This window comes from Lagenorhynchus albirostris, chromosome 7 (genome assembly GCF_949774975.1).
Source record: "Lagenorhynchus albirostris chromosome 7, mLagAlb1.1, whole genome shotgun sequence".
NCBI lineage: Eukaryota > Metazoa > Chordata > Mammalia > Artiodactyla > Delphinidae > Lagenorhynchus > Lagenorhynchus albirostris.
The window spans coordinates 55,135,039-55,158,279 of NC_083101.1; the positions used below are offsets into that span (position 1 = coordinate 55,135,039).

The 23,241-nt window shown below is 39.7% G+C and overlaps 1 protein-coding gene across 2 annotated transcripts in view; it reads right to left on the reverse strand.

Annotated features, from left to right (window-relative positions):
* Window positions 1-23,241, reverse strand: part of SPATA6L (spermatogenesis associated 6 like) — a 63,037-nt gene that overhangs the window by 16,841 nt on the left and 22,955 nt on the right. Inside the window, exons 5-9 of one of the 2 annotated variants that reach the window (XM_060155034.1) lie at window positions 22,928-22,969; window positions 13,206-13,330; window positions 4,889-4,966; window positions 2,210-2,449; window positions 36-138 (exon numbers count right to left, since the gene is read on the reverse strand). In XM_060155034.1, the coding sequence (XP_060011017.1) occupies window positions 36-138; window positions 2,210-2,449; window positions 4,889-4,966; window positions 13,206-13,330; window positions 22,928-22,969 (588 nt within the window). The remainder of the gene's footprint in view (window positions 1-35; window positions 139-2,209; window positions 2,450-4,888; window positions 4,967-13,205; window positions 13,331-22,927; window positions 22,970-23,241) is intronic. The other variant, XM_060155035.1, reaches the window with a different exon arrangement.

Below are 23,241 nucleotides of genomic sequence, written 5' to 3' on the forward strand. Positions count from 1 at the left end.
GGAAACTGTATAGGAATAACAAGAAACTCAAGTACCTCTTCTCACTGGAAATGGAAAGTTTGAAAAGTCAGATTTTCTTCTAGACTTCTGGGAATGATGCTCTGAACTGTTCTCACCAAAGGGCTTTGCACTGTCCACCTGAAAGGAAAGGAAAGGAATGAGACTTGAACCCACTGTAGCTTGTATTACCCTCTCCTCATTACCTGTAATGCCTTTCTCCCCCTCAGTCACAGTCATGCAGGTGAGAAAAGAGGTTGGGAACAGATTAAATCACAGTCTCCAAGTATATAAAATGTTATACCCAATAGGGAAACCTGTCTGTCCCTACCTTCACTGAGGTTAGAACACGAAGACATGGCCTAGCACTAGGCACAACTCATATTCTAACCACTGGTAAGGCTCCAGCCCAGAAAACAGCAAGTGACATTTACTTCACATTCTTTTAGAACCAGACAGAGTTTCATGTTCCTAAACAGTCTGAGCAGTACTGGCCTAGGTGTGGTCCTCCCTGAAGACAAGGGATTTTCACAAGGCGACATTTCAGCCTTCCACATCCCCTTCCAGTCTGAGTGTCTATATTCTTGAAAAAAAAGAATAGTGGTGACTGTATTATTTTACTTAAGGTAACCGTATTTTCCTACACTGGACAACATGCCAAAATACTTGAAATAGAGACTCTTCCAGAATATGTACGACATAGAGTTGCTGGAGTTTCTTTGTAACATTGTTTATTTCTGTTTTTTTTTTTTAAATTTCAAGAAAGCATGTTATAATATTACTCTTCAATCTACTTCAAGAAATACTTTGATTAGAATTTACAATCTTGACAACATCAGGTCCTCTACATTTTAATGCTGCTACTTAAACTTCAGATATCAGGAAATCTGGCTAAATAAAAGAGCACTTAGGAAAGAGCTTGGCACATTAGTAAAGACTGTATAAGAATTTGTTAAATAAAAGTATCAAGCAAGTTTTAATTCCCTAAGAAACCTTCCAAGATTTTAAGCTTATTTAGCCCATAATGGCATACACTAAAGTTGTATTTTATAAAAATTTATGTCAAATGATATAAATCAGACTCAGTAAAAATTCAGCAATATTTGTATGAAGCCACGTTTAAAGAGTGATTGCTGGATTTTGCCAGACATTTTTACCCAGGTCACCATGAAGAAAACAGCTATCCTGTACTTTCTAGCCAAACAACGTCTCTGTTCTACCTACAAATCAACTCTATATCCAGTCATCTCAAAAGCACCTTGCCTTTGAGATTTACCATGCTTCATTTCTTGTGTCTAATGCACAAACATTATCATTAAGTCAAATTATCAACTTGACAATAATATCAATAGTTAACATTCTGAAGAATAAGTCATGAACTAGAATGTGGAATGGTATTCATGAAAAATATGAACTAATACTGGAAGTGTTTTTAATGTAATATTAACTGTAAATATCAAGAAACAAATCGGTACATACAGTATAATTACAACTTTGTGGGAAAAAATAAGGCATTATGAATACCAAAAAAAGGCAAAAGAAAATGTATCAAATTAAACAATGATTTTATTATTCTGGTGAACCTGTGGGCAATTTTTGTCTTGAACTCTTCTACATTTTCCTTTACTTTTATAGTAGTCAAAAAATCTTGAGACTATGAGAACAAGTGTGATTGAATTTGCCTACTATTTCCTGAGGGCTAAATCTAAAATAACTTTAATTAAGGGCTTTGACTGTGGCACATCATTGCATCTTCCTGCAGACATATGTTTCCTGCTCTTAAAAGTGTGGCCATTAAGCAACGACCTCACTAAGAAAACTCAAACCAGTTTTCTTAAAACAGATGAGGCTTTGGTTTCAGATTGGTACAGAGTATATGCCAGCCTTTGATATGCATCTTCTACCACTGACAGTTCATTGATTTTTCTGGACAGTGGCAGGTTATCATATGTAGATAACACTCTCTATTAATAATTTTCAGAAATTAAAAATAGGGATGGCAGACATTTACTAAGCAAGTCTTCTGCATAAGACATCTTTCCTGACAATGACTCTAGGAAGTGAACATAATTTAATCATAGCTGTCATTCAATTGGAGTTTCCTCTATTTACTTACTTACCCATTCGTTTTCATGGTCCAACCTTCCTTTATTCCACCCTCATTCACACCCTCACCATTCCAAAGGACTGTGAAAAATAATTTGAGGCTCACATGTCTTACTACAAATGGAGGTTTGCTTTCTCCAGGTATTTTGAAACTATCTCCAAGATTCAGTTGAGCTGGCTGGTCCTGAAAGAAACGCCTGGTGAAATATGGAGAGGGCGGCCGGGACTGCATGCCTTGGGGCAGTCTGTCGAGATTACTCTCCCTTGGTTTCATCTTTATACTACTTAAGGGGGATTTTGGTCCATTTGATGTGGATAAAGGCCTTCGTGACTCACATCTTTCTTCCTGAAAACCCAAAAAAGAAACAATATTTTTAAAGAAGAAAACTCAATCAGAATATAACTGTGTTTAATTGAACTTTAACTAAGGTAGAAGACTGAACATCTCAGATTTATAAAACATGAACTTAAGGAAGGGCATTTTAAAATTTTTCTTCAGGTCAGGTTAGTATCACTAGTATATTTCAACTATTAGCAGTGAGATTTATTTGCATTATGAGAAAGTTGGAAAGTATCAGATACCCCCACCCCCACCCCATCATAGACAGATGATTGACAGATGTAGAAATATAGTGAGAGAGAGAGAGAGAGAGAGAGAGAGAGAGAGAGAGAGAGAATTTGGCATAAACTTGGGTCCAGCAATTTCACTTCAAGGAATTTATTATAAGGAAATAATTATGGCTATATGTATAGCTACAGAAATTCTTAGAACACTTCAAAAATTAGAAACCAACTATATTGGTGAGTAAGCACTTTCCTTTCAGCTCCAAACCCACCTTTCTACACTCAGCTTTATGATACTGGACCTGGCACTCTGCAAACCCCCTTCGGTTTTTCCAGCTGTTTTGTTAGGCTCCACCACTAGAGGGCGCTAGAGGGAGACCGTAAGACTAGAGGAGGAGGAAAGGACTGGGGACTTCCAGTTTTGCATTCTGTTCTTGTCAGCATCACCCCAGCAACCATTCTTCACCTTGACAGCAGCAAATGGCTCCAGTTTATAGTTTTTTCCTATCATAATCCAAAACTAGCCTCACAGCACCAGGTGGCCAGAGAGCCCCTTGCTCAGAGATTTGAGTCTAGCCCCACAGGATCCTTCCTCCAAGCTCCTGGGACAGCAGCAATGAGCAGTGTCCTTCCTTAGAGATCTGAGTCCCAGCTCATCAGAGTCTCCCCTCTGAAATCATGAGGAAACACCCGGGAGAGCAGCCCCTCCCCACATGTCTGGGTGCCCTTTCTATGGGGTTTCTTCCTCCAATTTCTATGTTCTTGATGATCCAACCTCTTCCCTTTGGTCCCCCAATGCTAGAGGTGGAAGCTGCTTCCTGTAGTTACTATCTCCATCACTTCACTGTTCCCCTTTTCCTTTCAGTCCTCCAACCCTCGTTTAGCCCTCTTTTTTTTTTACATTAAATCTTTCTGTTAAAGTAACAGGTATGGTTTGTTTTCCAGACTGGACCCTGACTAATATATCAGCTTAGTACCCAACAACAGAAAAATGAATTGCCAAAAATTATGGTACTTCTGTACAATGGCATGGTATGAAGCCATGAAAAATTGCCTGGCTTAAGCATACTTAAGGACATGAGAACATGTTCATGACATTCAAAGTGAAAATATGATATGAAATAATATCATATTATTGTAGTATGGGCCTAATCTTCTAAAATTAAAACAATATGTGTATGTGTGTGTGTGTACAGAAGAATATATTCAAAAAAGTAGTCATGCTCATCTCTAGATAGTAAGAATAACAGGTTATTTTTATTTTGTCCTTTTTCTTATCTGTATTTTCTAATTGTATAAAATAAATGGGATACTTTTGTTATAGGAAAACAATGAAAGCTATTATTTTTAAAAGTTAACACTTAAAAAAGTTAATATAGGAAGACCTATATTAGGAGATTGAAACAAGATTAAAATGGTGGAGTAGAAGAAAAAGAATAATAAACTGAAAGATCACTGTGCACACTTAAACAGATTGGAGAAAACAGTGGGTAAATAAGGAGAGACTAAAAAGCAGCTATTGCCTTCCTGAAAATTAACCACTGGCTTCCCATTTATGAGTTATGGTGCCCAGGGGACCGATGGACCTTCTCATTCAGTACCTCTTAACCCAAAGCCCACATTTTCAAGGCATTTTCTAGGATTCCAGGTGAGGTCTACAAACTATATTCATTAACTCTCTATATCATTTTAGAAACGATTTTACACGGTTGCAAAATTATGGACAATAAGGTAAAACAAAAACAGAAAGAAATCAGGGTGAAGGGGAAATTAGGGCTGAACAAGAGAGTAAAATGAAGGTAGTGCTCATGGATGCCCCAAGACCCTCACTGTTACCAAAGGTGGCCCACAAATACAACTCTGAGCTTCAGCCTCAGCACAGGAAAGAAGGAAACACTACTGTTGATAAAATCAAGAGTAAAAGTCATGGAACAACAACAACAAAACCTAACTAAACGACACATCAAGCTTGTGATTGTAGCTTCTGGATCATTCTGTTCCACCAATTATGCCATGATGAATACATGCCAAACATACTCACTCTAATGTGACAGGCTGAACAAACAGTTTAACTATGGAAATTCAAACCTAGTAATAAGTTTCCAGGTTTCTGTTTGTCCAGTTGCATCTAAACTTGGTAAACCGAGTTTAGGCTGAAATTCTTTAAATTTGTGGAGAAAATTTCTATCATTTCTATCACTGGATTCTCGATTATACTTACAAGAAATCTGTGTCTATGCAGAAACACACGTTCTCTGATGGCTGTCCTCGTAGAAAACTCTATTTTGGGAGCAATGCCCTGAAAATAAAACAGCATAAAAGAAACAAATAAAATGGAAAGAGGGTCTTTGCTCATCCTATACTAACTTGAAATCATCCGAGAACCTGAATGCTCTTTTCTGTAGTTGGCATAATCTACACACATTATCTAAAATACATACATAATGAATATATATACAGTGAAATATTATTCAGCCTTTCAAAAGAAGAAGATCCTGCCATTTGTGACAACATAGAAGAAAACAGAGGACCCTATATTAAGTGAAATAAACCAGACACAGAAAGGCAAATACTGCATGTCTCACTTATATGTGCAATCTGAAACAAACTCATAGAAACAGCTAATAGAAAGCTGGTTGCCAGGAGCTGGAGGATGGGGGAAATGGGGAGATGTTAGAGGATACAAAGTTTCAGTTAGGCAAGATGAACATATTCTAGAAGTGGAATGTACAGCAATGTGACAACAGTTAACAATACTATATTTTATATTTGAAATCTTCTAAAAGGGTGGATGTTAAGTATTTTCACCACAAAAAAGAAAAGAAACAACAGTTTACAATGTTAAATGATGGATATGTTAATTAGCTTGATTGTGGGAATTCCCTGGCAGTCCAGTGGTTAGGACTTGGCACTTTCACTGTCGGGGCCCAGGTTCCATCCCTGGTCAGGGAACTAAGATCCCACAAGCCACACAGCACGGCCAAAAAAAAAAAAAAAAAAAAATTAGCTTGATTGTGGCAATTATTTTACAATGTATATACAAAAATAAAGGTGTATACCTTAAATATATACAGGTTTTGTCAATTATACACCAACAAAGCTGAAAATAAAATACATACATAATAAGAATAGCTAAACACATATAATACTACATATTATGTGCCAGAGCCCAACCAAAGGGCTTTGCATATATTAACTCATCTAACCCTCACAACAACCCTGTGAGGTTGTTCCCAGTAGTATCTCCACTTTGTAGATGTGTGAGCTAAGGTACAGAGAATTTAAGCAACTTGTCCAGCTAGTACTGGCAGAGCTGGTAATTGAATCCAGGCATTGCAACTTGTGTCCTCGCAGTTAGCTACTCTATTTAAAACACTGGACCATGGAACTGAATGAGATTACCTAGGGGGAGGGATGGATAGAAGTTCTCCTTCCCTGCCTACCTGCTTTGAAAACATGCTTTATATCTCATACAAAATATTTATACTCATTTCCAAACTCTTCATTTTGTTTCATTGATCAATACTTCTTTTTCTGCTCGGTACCATCCTATCTAAAACATGGTGATACATACACATACATACACATATATATACATACACATACATATACCCTGTCCTACTTAATTCTCATAGTGCTATAAGGAAAGTACAGTTATTAACGTCAACCCACTTTATAAATGATAAAACTGAGAACTGGACAAAAACTTGAAACAACTCTAATGTTCTTCATAGGTGAATAAACTATGGTATATCTATATAATGGAATCTACTCAGTAATAACAAGGAACAAGTTACTGATACACACAGCTACATGGATGAATCTTTTTTTTTTTTTTTTTTTTTTTTGCGGTACGCGGGCCTCTCACTGTTGTGGCCTCTCCCGTTGCAGAGCACAGGCTCCGGACGCGCAGGCTCAGCAGCCATGGCTCATGGGCCTAGCCGCTCCGCGGCATGTGGGATCTTCCCGGACCGGGGCACGAACCCGTGTCCCCTGCATCGGCAGGCAGACTCTCAACCACTGCGCCACCAGGGAAGCCCACATGGATGAATCTTAAAAACATTGTTCTACGTGAAAGAAGCCAGTCTTGAGTGGTTACAGACTATGTGATTCCATTTATGTGACATTCTCAAGAGGAAACAAAGTTTTAATGACGGAGAACAGATTAGTGGATTATGGCGGAGGATGTGTCTATAAAGAGATAGCATGAGGCAGATTTGGGGAGTGATGGAACTGTTCTGTATCCTGATTATGATGGTGGTTTCACAAATCTATACATGTGTTAAATTTATAGAACTGTGTATCAAAAAAAGTCAATTTTACTGTATATTTAAAAAATACAATTATGTTTCTTTAAAAAAAACTGAGGCAGAAAGAGATATTAAGCAATTTTCCCAAGGTCACATGTCTTGTAAACGTCAAAACAGGGATAGGACTTGGAGCTGAATTACACTGTCTCCAATTGACCCCATCCAGTCACCTGCAGCCCCTCTGAACATGACCCTTTGCTCTCCTCTCCCCCAGAGAACACCGCCTGGCCAGGTACCCCTTTGTTCTGGGGGCACTTTACCTTCCTTCTTGTTGCCCATCCAAATCCTACCTGTCTCTTGAAGCCTGGCCTAACCCTCTCCCCTCCAGGCACACCCATAGTGACTTCTCCCTCCAGTTGCTAACAGCTCATTTCACTTATATAACATACTCCAAGTACCTGCAAGAAGAATTTGCATCGGCCGAAGCCCTAGAGGGAAAAGGAACCAACATGCACTGCATGTTTAGACAGGTACCAGGTGCTCCTAGAGGCTTTCACATGTGCGATCTCATTTAATCCTCATACAACCTGTGTAGTAGACAATTATATCCCACTTTAAATGTGAGGGAACAGGCTTGAAGAGGTTAGTCTGTCCAATGTCACACAGCTGGGGATCAGTAGAGCCAAGAGTTGAAACTCTGTTGGACAGCAAAAACCATCCTCTTTCCATTACCTCATGCTACCTCTCAGGGGGCTTCATGGATGAACTAGTCAGCGCGATTCCTGTGCATTCATTCATTCCGATGCACATTCAGTCCTGTACATTCATCTTGTCTACAGAACAGGTCCTCACAGGCACAACCTACCTCCTCAGCTCCCCCTCCTCTTTTTTTTTTTTTTGCCTCTAGAATGCACAGTACGCCCATAACAGTGTTAGGCCCAGACTGGTGACTCAAGATTTCTGGGCTTATAAACACAAGAGCCCAGTTGCTGCACAGAGTTGAATAATTGGGGCGGGGTGGGGGGCGGCAGGGAGGTGGTGTTCCATAAAGAATGCACAATAACATGGCCGGCACAGCCTCACCTCCAGTTATCAAGACTGCCCACATGAAGAAGAGGGTGGGGGAAGGGGAATTTCGGGGTCCACAGCACCACTGGTGGAAATCCAAAACCTCATGGGTGTGCGAAGCCCCAGGTCCCCAGCGGCCCAGCTGCCTGAGCCTGAACAAGTTATCTCTTAAGCCACAGACTGGTGTAGTCTTCTTAATGCCTCATGGAGAAGTAGTATTAACCCTTGAATGACAGTTTAATAAAATATAACAGCTCACATTATTGTGCACTTAACTATATACCAGATATTATGCTAAAGACTATACATACATTACCTCATTTAACTCTCCTAATAACCCTATAAGGGAAGAACTATTACCAGTCCCATTTTACAGATGAAGAAACTAAGCTACATGGAGATTAAGTAATTTACCCAAAATCACACAGTCATTCAGTGACAAAACTGGGCTTGAATCCAGACCACCTGAGTCCACATGTAACCGCTATACATGCAGCTCCACTTTGCCTAGAGAAGAGGAGGAGGGTCCCCTACCAGTAAGGAATCCACAGCCTGTAACACCATCTTGTTCACCTATTTGACCTCCACTCCTGGCAGTGACTTCCAGACAATACGGAGGAAGGTATTTTTCATAGAAGTACTGATTTTAGCATAACAGTTTAGAGCTGAAATTTACAGGCTCTATCTTGTGCAATCCCCTCAGCAACGGGATGGTGGTGATGATGGTTAGGTCAATAAATGTATTTAACAGTAGGATTTTCCTAGAATCACTGCACTAAAGAAAAATGGAAATTATTAACTAAAAATTAATAATTAAAAAAATATTGTTTCCACTTAATTTACAAATTCAGCCTTTACCTAACAAAAAACCAGATTATATTCCCCTCCTCAGAATTCTTGACCTCAGCAGGAAAAGGAGGCAAAAAAGGCTGTTAGCATAACAAGTGAAATGAAATAAAATATGGAAGTACAAAGAAAAAGTCACATTTTATTGGAGGAAATAAATCTAATTCTTAATGAACTAAGAAGAGAAAATAAATGAAGTGAATGATTTGCCTGACACGCATATGTCATTTATTCTCATATCCTACAACATTAATGAAAAGAAATTGGACCCTGGGCTGAAATAAAAATGAGAGAATTAGCATCATGCAGTGACCGAGTGCAAACTTCGAAGCCCGACAGGCCAGCATGAGAATCCCAGCTCCATTGCTCACCAGGTCTGTGACTCTGAGTACCTTTGATAAATTCTCCATGCCAGCTTCCCCATGCCTAAGATGAGGAAAATAACAGTAGCCACCTTGCAGGGTTAAGGAGGATTGAACAAGATCATCCATGTAAGGAGCTCAGCACAGTGCCTGGCATCTAGCGAGCATGCAATGAATGTCAGCTATTAGTAAAGCTTCAGCAATTGGTTTTATTTTGCTTTATAGAACATAGAGAAATTGAGCTCCTCTATCTTTTTACAAATTGTTTAAAATATACTTTCATTAACTTCATTGTAAGAATTGATACTTTACCTCTAATGCATGAAGATGTTTCCCTGCAGTTTTAAAGCTCTTTCACTTATGATTACCTGCATTTATGAATAACTACAAACACAACTTCCGTAGGTTCTTCTCCCTACTTATGCCCATAAAGTTAAACAAAGATAACATTTGGGAAAATATGAGAAAGTGTGTTTCTTCTTGTCTTGATACTTAGCTGGATACCAGCCCAGTGTTTGTAGATAGATTTTATTTAATAGAAAACTTGGGCAAACCAAAGTTAATATAAAGAGTATCTCCCACCTAATTCTCACTAGTTTTTATCCCTTTTTGCTTCTGAAGAGCAAAATCCCAATAACTCAACATAATAAAGACGAGCATCTCACAAGTACCATGGGTATAAGTGATACACAAAGAACATCTCTGAGAAAAAAAAATGATGTCAGTTATATTCACCAAACCTTCAAAGATTATTGGAGGACTTAAAGTTATGCTCATTAGGAATTCAGATTAGGAGAACTTTTGATGAATGCTTGCTGTTTGAAGTATTAGAACTAGAAGTCCTGTCATCATAAACATCCTAGAAACAGGGGTCCTGCATGTTATGTATTCTACACAGTACTCTCAACAAAATGGAGACAATAACACTTTATTAAATTTTAATAATGGTGATTCATGGGGCAGTAACAGAAAAGTTGAGTATTAAGTATGCTTTTTATAATTCACAAGGATGTGGCCCTTAAAACAGAGGTCATCCAAGTGACATAAAAGTAAAGAAAATTGTCAGAGTTTCTGCAGTGTTAAAAATCATCCCAGATAACATCAAAATGAATATTTTGGGGCTTCCCTGGTGGCGCAATGGTTGAGAGTCTGCCTGCCGATGCAGGGGACACGGGTTCGTGCCCCGGTCCGGGAAGATCCCACATGCCGCGGAGCGGCTGGGCCCGTGCGCCATGGCCGCTGAGCCTGCGCGTCCGGAGCCTGTGCTCCGCAATGGGAGAGGCCACAACAGTGAGAGGCCCGCGTACCGCAAAAAACAAAAAAACAAAAAAACAAAACCAACAACAAAAAAAATGAATATTTTGAATTTGGGTTCAGATAATGCCCCCCAAACAGTTAGATAATCAACTAAATAACTGCTGTATCTTTTAAGATCCTTCAATAATATCAGTCTGTGAACCTCTGACAGTTTCCCCTCCATTAAGTAGAGACCATAATATCTGCCTTGGCTGACTTAAAAACTGTTATGAGGAAAATAAGATATCACATGAAAAAACCCAAGCACAAAATAAATAAGAGGTAGCATTATTAATATCACTACTCTATTTTACTATTATTATTACTAAAACAATAGCTATGATTAAATAAACTGATATTAAATCTTTCAGTTAGTCTGCATTAAGAGGAGATGAAAAAACAGACACAGAAAACAAATTTATGGTTACCAGAGGGGAAAGGGGGTGGGGGAGGGATAAATTAGGAGTTTGAGATTAGCAGATACAAACTGCTACATATAGAATAGATAAACAACAAGGTCCTACTATATATAGAACAGGGAACTATATTCAATATCCTGTAATAGGGACTTCCCTGGTGGCACAGTGGTTAAGACCACCTGCCAATGCAGGGGACATGGGTTCGAGCCCCGGTCCGGGAAGATCCCACATGCCACAGAGCAACTAAGCCCCTGTGCCACAACTACTGAGCCTGTGTTCTAGAGCCCGCGAGCCACAACTACTGAGCCCACGTGCCACAACTACCGAAGCCTGTGTGCCTAGAGCCCATGCTCTGCAACAAGAGAAGCCACCGCAATGAGAAGCACACACACCGCCATGAAGAGTGGCCCCGCTCACCACAAGTAGAGAAAGCCTATGCGTGGCAGCAAAGACCCAACCGAGCAGATAATAAATAAAATTAATTAATTCAAAAAAAATCCTGTAATAAACCATAATGGAAAAGAATCTGAAAAAATATATATATAAATAATAACACATTATTATATATAATATATATAAATAATAACATATTATATATAATATATATAAAACTGAATAATTATATATATATTATATATATAACTGAATCACTTTGCTATACACCAGAAATACAACATTGTAAATCAACTATATTTCAATAAAAAAATTTTAAATTAAAAAAAAGAGGTGAAAGCAGCAATGTTTTTATAACTATGTGATGGTGTGAATATGGCAGTGACTTAGAATGGTTAGATAAGACTCCCACATCTCATGCCTGACAGACCTCCATGGCTTACGTTATACAAGGATAAAAATCTGAACCAGTGGAAGACTTCGATGCGTGGATTCTGCAAATTCCTTTTTCTAAAGTTTAAGTTCCCTATTTAACAGAAGAAGACTATGTAATGCTTAACTCTTTCGGAAAACCTTGGTGATCTCTTCTGAGTGGCTGGAGAGATCAGGGAGCCAGTGCTGAGTTAGGCAGTGAATTAAGACATGGGCAGGGGCTTCCCTGGTGGCACAGTGGTTGAGAGTCCGCCTGCCGATGCAGGGGACACGGGTTTGTGCCCCGGTCCGGAAAGATCCCACATGCCGCAGAGCGGCTGGGCCCGTGAGCCATGGCCACTGAGCCTGCGCGTCCGGAGCCTGTGCTCCGCAATGGGACAGGCCACAACAGTGAGAGGCCAAAAACAAAAAGACATGGGCAGCTGATGATTAATACCTGTGTGATCCAGTTAATAACTTGGAGCCATGAGAAGCACAAAACTAAACTGGTTTGGCTGCTCCCACCCTTGGTAGCAGTAGCAGTAGGAGCAAGGTAGGCTCGGCCATGACCAGAAGGGATGTGTGCGTGTGTATGAATGTGCCTGCTCACTGGCCTGCAGTCACAAAGTGACGTCTTTAAGTGTGTGAGGTCCCACAGCCTGAGACCTGGCCACATTTGGGAGGGTGAAGGTGAGCTGTGCCATTTGCTTTTTTTTTCATGGTAAATTGAAATTTATTACTGGGAATGGTGGAATGGGTTAGTAAGTATAATTGAACTATACAGAGTGGTCGTTAAGCCTGGAGATAATAGACAATTGTAGTGAAAAGTCATATCAACAAGCCATTTATTACGTATATCTCTGTTCCCAGGCCTTTATGGCCATCTGTATATTTCCATATTTTGAATGCTCATTAATAGTGAGGGAGAACACTGACCACAGCTTTATCTCATTCTTGTTGATTTCTTGGGTGTAGTTGTGGCACAGGGGTGAACTCGCCAAAACATGGGTAATCCAAGGAAAGGATACGGGGTTGGAGATAACCACAGTCTCGGCAATCTTTTCCCCAGTAACCAGGGGTGGTTGAGCTTAATTTTGAACTTTAAAATAATTTTTTTGTACTTAAGACCTTTTATATAATGAAAAATGCCTTGATCTGTATTCTTATAAATGGTGCTAAAATATGGTACTCCTACAGGAACCAGGGCAATCCACAGTAATGTCAGTTACTTTGAGTATTTCGATGTGGGAAGAAAGCCAAAATGAATGTATTTAATGAAAAAAAAAAAGACTCCCACATCTCAAATCAATAGTGGGAATCAGTATCATTTATTATTTTGAGTGGGGCATCTAATCAGGGCTGCTGAAGAGAACATCAGGGGCACTAACCAAGATGAAGTGATCTGCCCACAAACTGGTTCTGTCAGGAATAAAATGTTCAGGTCCCGAGAATTCCTCTCCCAACAGAAGCCCAGCTGGGCACAGATCACTTACCGGAAAACCTTCAACTGTCTTCATGAGCACCTCCCTACACAGCCCAGGGTACGAAGGTGTCAGCCTGGGTACAGGGAAGAGAAAGTCCCTCGTGTTTTCTTCATAATAGGCCAACTCTTCCCACGCTAGAAACAAAGGAAAAAAGGCATAAGCAGATTTATGTTCTGAAAATGATGTATCTACAACCCTGAGTTCAACAAAATAACAGCTTAGACAAGTGATGGCAGAGATGGCACTCAGATAAGAATAGACATTTTGATCACAGCACCTGTTATTCAAGAGGCAACGACTTCTACTACTTTTTGTCTCATGCATAATTTTTTTTTTTTTTTGGTGGTACTTGGGCCTCTCACTGTTGTGGCCTCTCCCGTTGAGGAGCACAGGCTCCGGACGCGCAGGCTAAGCGGCCATGGCTCACGGGCCCAGCCGCTCCGCGGCATGTGGGATCTTCCCGGACCGGGGCACGAACCCGTGTCCCCTGCATCGGCAGGCGGACTCTCAACAACTGCGCCACCAGGGAAGCCCCTCATGCATAATTTTTTAAAGCCTTCCCAAGTCACTGCAGAGAAAAAGACTACCTAAAGGGTTGCTCCACAAAACAGAACAAAAGGGAAAATCTTTCCTTCCATCTCTTTCCATCCAACATCGACAAATGTTTTCTAAGGAGACAAATGTTTTGTAAGGACATACCGTGGGCCAGGTCCTAGGGATAGAACAGGCAGACAATGCCCTGTTCACTCAAAGGTTACAGTGTAGACTAGGGTTCCATGTGTTCTGTGATGTAGGAATGTCAGCATCCCAATGGCTCAGAGAACAGCCAGAGCTGTGGTTCTCAGCAGTACTGGTAACAAACCCAGGGACATTTTGGAAATTTGTGGAGAAATTTCACAGGCAGGAACCAAAGTTCAAGGTATCCTGCAATGCTCAAGACACTCCTGCACGACTTTTTAACACCCTACCAGACATTCTTTCAGGCAAGAAAACTTTTTATAGTTATCTGAGCCTGGAATCTAACTGTTACAAATAAACACAAAGCATTTTTTTGTACAACTTAAAAATACACTGAATTTTCAGGAATACAGGTACCAGGTAAATTAAGGAACAACTGTACTTTGCTTTGTTTGGATATTTACCAAGACCCTTTTGGCATTTTGAAAATCATATCACATCCAAATATTACATTTTGCTCAACATCTACATATTAGTATACATGTCATTTTATTTTAAATCATTTTCCTTTGTATTTCTCCTTTATATTATGGCTGGAATACTATATATTTTTTGCAGTGACCTATATAATTGGTTATATTAACTGTGAATATTATTTCAGTATGGTAAAAGAGATAGTATGAAATACTCATTACCAAAAGATCATCTTGGGTGTAATATGATTAAGAATCACTGAGCTAGGGCTTCCCTGGTGGCGCAGTGGTTGAGAGCCCACCTGCCGATGCAGGGGACACGGGTTCGTGCCCCGGTCCGGGAAGATCCCACATGCCGCGGAGCGGCTGGGCCCGTGAGCCATGGCCACTGAGCCTGCGCGTCCGGAGCCTGTGCTCCACAGCGGGAGAGGCCACAACAGTGAGAGGCCCGTGTACCGTAAAAAAAAAAAAAAAAAAAAAAAAAGAATCACTGAGCTAAATGATGGAGAAGGTGCCTTCTACAAAACAGGTGCTATACAAGTGGTTTGGACCAAGAGTGGCCCCTGTACAGAGCACCACCAAAAAATTAACTGTAGTCAGTGAGGTAGCTTTGATACTGACCAGGGTTCCTGGCCTTCCCTAATCAATAGCAATTGACTAGAGGCCAGATAAGAAACTCAGGCAAGGCTTTATTGGGGTCCCTGCGACCTCAGGTGGGAGCAAAAACAAATGTTTCCCTTGCTTGCTCGGTCCCAGACGCCAGACGAGCTGGTTCCTTATAAGGGGGTGAGGGTAGGGGTGTGTCCAGGGATCAGGCCAGAGGGTGGCTTAGGTGTTTTGCCCACCCCTCCAGTGGGGTGTATTGAGTGCAGGCGGCATGCTCAGGACCCTGCATTTGCTCCCCGACACCCTGTTTTTGCTCCAGTCTCTTCAGAAGTGGCAGGTGGGTTTTTTGGTCTCTTTGTATCTTTTGTCCAGAATTTGCCCCAACTGCCCATGCACGCAGTTATTTTTAGTCCCATATAGTTTCTTTGTATTTCGTTGCTGGAGGATAGATGTGTCCAGGTGCAGGCATTGTAGCAAAGGGTCCCAGGTCCCAGCCTGTCTCAACTTTACTGTTTTGTGACTCCTAATTTATTTGTCTGAAGAATTCTGATGAGGGTATATTTTGGTGCATCAACTGTAGAAAATAACTGACCTTACATCAAATAATATGATGGATTAATTTCTTCCTACTTATTCCATTTAATATGAATGTTTGGATTCTAACAAGGATCAAAGTGCAAAAAGAATGTGTTCTACATTTTTCATCATATTTCTTTCTCTTCTTCCCTTCTCAGACATGCTCCAGCCACAAAGGACTGATGATGTGTCTTTCCCTCGTCTGCTCTGCACTTCCTCAGCTTATGCTATTTCTTACAAAACATCCTTTCTTCCTCCCCATCCTGCTGAAATTCTATTCAAGTTTCACCTTAAGTGTCTTATAGTATCTCCAAAATAACAGGTCCAAAATAGAACTCTTGACTTTTTTCCACAAATCAGCTCTCCTCTACCTTCGCTTCAGAGGAACCAGTACTAGTTACTCAAGCCAAAAATCTAGGATTTATCCTTGATTCCACTCTCACTCCTTATATCAATCCATTAGCAAGTTCTGTTGACTATATCTCCAAAATAAATCTAAATTTTGTTCCCTTCTCTCTATTATTACAGTTACCACCATGGTCCAAGCCCCCACCCTCCTCTCTCCTGGACTGCTGCCATGACCTCCTAGCTGGTCTCCCTCCTTCCATTCTTCCTGAACTCAAATCTATTCCCTACACACTGTGAGGTTACATCAGATTGTGACTTTCACGTGGTTAAACCTTCCAATAGGCTTGCCATCATATTAGAATAAAATCTAAGCATCTTATCCTAGCCTTTAAGACTCTGTATAGTCAGGCCTCTAATCACCTCTCCTACTTCCTTTATTATCACTCTCCTCCTTGGTCATTCCATAGCATCCCTCCTGCCCTTCTTGCTGTCCCTCAAACACACCGAGGTCATCTCTACCTTAAAGATTTGTCCGTCTTTGGACCTCCCTGGTGGCGCAGTGGTTAAGAATCTGCCTGTCAATGCAGGGGACGTAGGTTCAATCCCTGGTCCGGGAAGATCCCACATGCCACAGAGCAACTAAGCCTGTGTGCCACAACTACTGAGCCTGCGCTCTACAGCCTGCAAGCCACAACTACTGAGCCCGCATGCTGCAACTACTGAAGCCCGCCTAGAGCCTGTGCTCCACAACAAGAGAAAACACCTCAATGAGAAACCCGCACACCGTAACGAACAGTAGCCCTAGCTTGCCGCAACTAAAGAAAGCCCGCATGCAGCAACAAAGAACCAACACAGCAAAAAATTAAATAAATAAATGTATACATATATTTAAAAAAAGGTACTGGATTTAGGGCTCACTCTAAATCCAGGATAATCTCACCTTGAGATTCTTAACTTAATTAGCATCATACATTCAATGATCTGTGATACCAGCTCAGCAGTGCTCCCCACGCTACGCTGGTCTGCACAAACATCATGTGTTTTCGATCGTATGTTCCTATTGGGAACAAACACCTGGTATGATGCTCTACACAGTGGGCTTTTCCTTTTTCCTTTCATATGTTTTTTGGCTAGTTCTTGTCACTGCATCCAAAATGATAGCTATTACTTACTATTCCTACATTTAGCAAGAATTACGATAAAAATGAGAGGTCCGAGAATTGGAAGTGAGTTATCTGCTGTATCACTGGAATAAAAAAGATCTGGAATCACTGGAATAAAAAAGAAACTGAAATAGGCTTAGAGAAACAGAAGGTTGTGAAGCTTCTCAATTCTATCTCTCTGGTTTGGTCATTTTCTAAAGATCCAAACTACCACCCAGTGTGAAAATGTCAGCACACCAAGGGGATGTTACAGCAAAAGCCTAGGTTATAAATAATAAATAAACATGTGCACAGGCTGAGCAAGTCTCATAAGCAAAGTAAAATGCCTGAAAGAGCTTGGTGTTCTTAATAGGCTAACGGCACAGACAGGGACATCGTCAATGCCATTAGTGAAAAACTTCTCCCTGAAAAAGGAAACAAATGAGACTTTAAGAGAAATAATAATTTTAATAACGATACTGCTTCTAGAAATATCTAATATTTAGAGAGCATATCAGAATTGACAGCTTGCTTCCCCATATGTAGTCTCACTTGATTCCTTCTTTACAGATAAATGAGGCTCTGAGAGTTGAAGACACTTGTCATGATGCCAAATGGCAAAGCAGGAATTCAAAACCAGATCATCTGAGGCAGGAGTTCTTTCCTTGCTTGATGCCTAGTAAACATCACTATGAAGTATAAAATCAAGCTCTGGGGCTTCCCTGGTAGTGCAGTCATTAAGAATCCACCTGCCAATGCAGGGGACACAGGTTCGAGCCCTGGTCCGGGAAGATTCCATATGCTGCGGAGCAACTAAGCCCGTGAGCCACAATTACTGAGCCCGCGTGCCTAGAGCCCGTGCTCTGCAAGAAGAGAAGCTACCGCAATGAGAAGCCCGCGCACCACAACAAAGAGTAGCCCCCACTCACCGCAACTAAAGAACGCCTGCAAGCAGCAACGAAGACCCAACGCAGCCAAAAATAAATTAATTAAAAAAAAATCAAGCTCTGATTCACGGAATGGGTGCCCACTAAAACAGAGCATTTTACAGCTGGACTGAGCATTTTACAGCTGGACTGAATATACATGACTTATCCCAAAGTAGAAGTTTCTGTGTAAGAGGTCAATAAAAAAAAAAGCACCAAGCTCACTGTCAAACAGAATTATGCTGCCCTCCTGTGTCTATTTGCTTTTTCCCATCTTTGTAAACTGAAGACCCAGAGGAGTCTTTATTACTTCTAAGCCAAATCATTGGATCTCTTCATTCTTTAGAAGTAAAGTTGTATGCAAATCTGAGGTACCTGTATCACAAACTTAATGGTCATAATATGTCTTTTGATTATAGTAAGTGTGTTTGAAAGTGCTATGAAACAATATCAAATACAGTAATATCTACAACAAAATGAAAAGGTAACAATTCGGCCAAAGAAGAATTGTTCCCTGAGAACCTAAATGTGGCCCATGGGACCCCACAGCACAGTCCACCTGAGACTTTAAGCAAATCATTTTTACTTAATTAGCTAGTATCAAGAACCAGCAGATCAAGGCGGCTCACCATCACCACTCTGTACCTGGTGCCACTGGCATACCACCAGGAAATGGCACAGTGTAGGGCATTTTCTAAGTACACCTTCAATAAACATATGTTGGACAAATTAATGGATCAATCTGTAATGCATCTGAAGCTAAACAAAATTAACTATATCAAGCAATTCAAGTTTAATTCCACTAAAATTACAATCTGAAACTGAAGGATTGTAGACAAAAGGAAGACAAGTACAATAAAGCCCCCACTTTGTATCTGATTAACTTCTGAGTTATAACCTGTAAGCATGCACCCAGCTTCAATATTCTCCAGTCATCACAATTTTGAACCATTCTTGCAACCTTCTCACAGATGGATTTCCAGTCAAGTAAAAAAAAAAACTGGCAGTCAAAAATATACCAAATTTTAAAAAGTTGCAGGAAATATACATTCAACCTATATATATACATATATACATTAAATATACATATACTAAATATTAGACATATTTAATATTTATGTATATATATGTGAGTGTGTGTTTGTGTATATGTCTATATATTTTAGAATTGGTTGAATATACTAAATGCATTATACATAATAAATGCATTATAAAAGGCCTAAAAAAGATATACAACAAATTGTTAATTGTAATTATTGTCAGAGGTTGTTGATGAATGTGAATTTTTACTTTTTGTTTTGTATTATTTTGTTATTTACAATTTTTACAATGAGAATATTTATTATAGATATTGGATAATCTTTTTAACTCACGAAAAATTAAATAAGATCAAAATGGTCCTGCTTCTATTTTGTTAGCATACTAAAATATAACTTGCCAGTTAACAGTGACATACATTTGAACGTAAAATTGGGTCAAATAAAAAACTTATGGAATGGGGCTTCCCTGGTGGCGCAGTGGTTAAGAGTCCGCCTGCCGATGCAGGGGACACGGGTTCGTGCCCCAGTCCGGGAGGATCCCACATGCAGTGTAGCGGCTGGGCCCGTGAGCCATGGCCACTGAGCCTGCGTGTCCGGAGCCTGTGCTCCGCAACGGGAGAGGCCACAACAGTGAGAGGCCCACGTACCGCAAAAAAAAAAAAAAAAAAAACTTATGGAAGAAAACTCAATGCCCTGATTTTAGCCTGTTACTTTTAGGCTAAAAAACATTCAGTGAGAGAGAATTTCTGAAAAGCAGGTAGGAGGCATCTCTGATCTTCCCTCTGTTCTGCCTACCTAAGAAAGCACTGACAACAAGTGTGTCCATCCCTAGACCCACCGAGAGTGGGGTTCTTATCTGTTTTCAGGACATGCCTCTGCCAACAAACCAAGCAGCAGAAGAAAGAACTACAGACTCCTGGGTCCACTCCACTCCATTGGGGTTCTTGACCTGCTGCAGAGCAGCCACAGTATGCAGGGCCATGATCCTCATAAAAGCCTCCACAGCCACCTCTGCTTTAGCTGAGGCATCTGCCAGACTCACCTTCCTTCTCTTATGCTTTCTTAAGAAAAAGAAAGTTTCACACAATAAAATATCAAAATAATGCAACAAAACAGGGGAAATACATATGTGTTAAGCATAACTGATTTAAAACTTTGGTGAAAATACCAGGAATTTATACCAAAATGCAATGTTAATATGCAGACATCACTCTACAAGTAATCAAAGGACACTGACAGTCATACTATACAGAAGGAAAGAAAGAAAACAAATTATAATATGGGAAAATGGAAAATTTCTGAAGTAAATTTAAAATGTTAAGGTTGTCACAAATCATATCTAAAAAGAAGGGACTGGAAAATATGGTGAAATATATTTTAAAGAATTATTACACACTTTATAAACACAAAAAATCCAAATGATAGCATCCAGCATTAGCTAGGATATGGGGAACAGGCACTCTATACAGTGCTGAATGCAGTAGAAATAATGGAAACTTGCTGGGGATCAGTTTACTCTCAGGTTATAAGATATGGTTCAATCTAGCAATTCTATTCTTTACAAATATATCAAGAGAAAAAATAATTGTTATAAATATATGAAAGACAAAGAAATCCTAATAAGCAACAATATCAATTTAAGATTGGTAATAACACTATGGAAAATACATACTTATTGAAAATGACAAATAAGTTACCTACAGGTAACAATGTAGAGTGAAAAAGTAAAACCCCAAATATTATTTACAGACTTTTTACAGACCTATAAAAACACATAAGTAAATTCATGAAATTCTTCATGATACCAAAAATAATGCTTTTCGATATGTTTTTAAAAATTACAGTATAACAGTAACATATAATTGGGTAAGTTAGTAAGAGAAGAAAATGTATGTGACATTATTTATGTAAAAATTCCATATCCATGTGTTCTTCTAACCACAGAGAAATAGCAAGAAACATGTTCACCAAAATATAAATAAAGGTTTCCTCAGCATTTGGGGATGGTTTTTACAAGTTGAAACTGTGAAGCTGGGAAGGGAAAGGGCAAAGCTTATGTTAGCAAAGATGAGAAGAGTATTAGAAATGTTTCTGAGTTTTAGGTATCCTCTCTCTCTCTCTCTCTCTCTCTCTCTCTCTCTCTCTCTCTCTCTCTCTCTCTCTCTCTCACACACACACACACACACACACACACACACACATGCACACACACACATACACGCAGACTCTAAAATCACCAGATAATCAGCCACATTGAGAAACTCTGAGAAGTGGTGTCACCAGGTGGCAGCTCCTACTTGCTCTCACTAGCTCAGGTCTCTTGCATAACACAAAACAAAGTCATCACAGAACAGTTTACTCCTAAAGTCCCATGATTCCAGCACAGAGGTCTCAAACTTTTCCTGCAAGGGCCAGAGAATAAATATTTTAGGCTTTTCAAGCCATATAGTCACAACTACTGAACTCTCATTCCAGCACAAAAGCAGCCATAAACAATACTTCTATGAATGAGCATGGATAAAACATCACAGACGATGAAATTTGAATTTCATATAATTTTCATGTATCAATAAATATTCTCCTTTAAAAAAATTTCTTTCCAACCATTTAAAAATGTAAAAGCCAAAGACAGTTTGGCAGTTCCTTAAAAAGTTAAACATGAAAAAAAAAAAAAAAGTTAAACATGGAGGGCTTCCCTGGTGGCACAGTGGTTGAGAGTCCGTCTGCTGATGCAGGGGACACAGGTTCGTGCCCCGGTCCGGGAAGATCCCACATGCTGTGGAGCGGCTGGGCCCGTGAGCCATGGCCGCTGGGCCTGCGCGTCCGGAGCCTGTGCTCCGCAACGGGAGAGGCCACAACAGTGAGAGGCCCGCGTACCGCAAAAAAAAAAAAAAAGTTAAACATGGAGTTACTATGTGACCCAGCGATTCCACTCCTAGGTATATACCCAAATACATACCCAAGAGAACAGAAAACACATATTCACACAACTTGTACATGAATGTTCACAGAAGTGTTACTCATAATATCCAGAAGGGGAAACAACTCTAATGTCTATCAACTGATGAATGGATAAACAAAATTCGGCATATTCATATAAAAGAACATTATTTAGTCATAAAAAGGAAGGAAATACTGATATATGCTTCAACAAGGATGAACTTTGAAAACATTTTGCTAAGTGAAAGAAGCCAGACATAAAAGGGCACAAATTGTGATTCCATTTACATGAAATGTCCAGAATGAGCAAATCAATTAGAGATAGTAAGTAGATTAGTGGTGGCCAGGGGTTGGAAGGAGGAGGGAATGAGGAGTGACTGCTAATGAGTACAGGGTTTCTTTTGAGGGTAATAAAAATTCTAAAATCAGATAGGGTGATGGTCACACAATCCTGTGAACATACTAAAAACAATTGAATTGTACACTTGAAGATGGTGAATTTTATAGTATATGAAGTAAATCTTAATTCTTAAAAATGTAGAAGCCATTCTTAACTCACAGGCCATACAAAAACAGACTGCAGGTTGGATTTGGCCTGGGGGCTGTCGTTTGCCAACCCTGTTCTAGCATCAACAGAGAAGATGGCTTTGGGTTTCACACACACACAAACACACACTCGCACTTACTCACTCTACAAATTACGACACAGCCAAAAGCAAACACTTGAAAGAAGCTGAGCCAGGACTGAAAAAATTATTTGATGATTATTAGATAAAATTATGAAAAAATGGAAAGTCAAAGAACCTGTTTAAGCTATGCTTACTGCTTTTTCAAACCCATAAAGTTACTCTTCTGAAAGTGGGCAAAATTCAAGACTGGTGGGGGTAAAAAGCATGTGTTATATAAAGCACAGCTTTTAAATGCCAGTCCCCATTTTGTCATGCCAAAATCCTTTTAAAATTAAATTAAACTAATTTAGAAATTCATTTATTGGCACATTACCTGGAGGCACTAGCTGTATTAACTCAAACCTGGTTAGAAAGGCTAAAAAGGAAAAATGAGATATTAATACTTTAGAATACTGTCAGAGTTTTTCATTAATTACTAAGTTTAAAACTGACATAACACCCCATTTACATTACTACTACTGATAGTAAGTGGCATACCAACAATGATTCAGGTATTTCTAGACCCAGTAAATTGGGGGCATGGGGTGAGAATAACTGAGTTATAAACATAGCATTTAAAACAAACAAACAAACAAAAAACACAGCATTTTGTCTCCTGAAAAGTATTGACAAAATATGATACTTTCT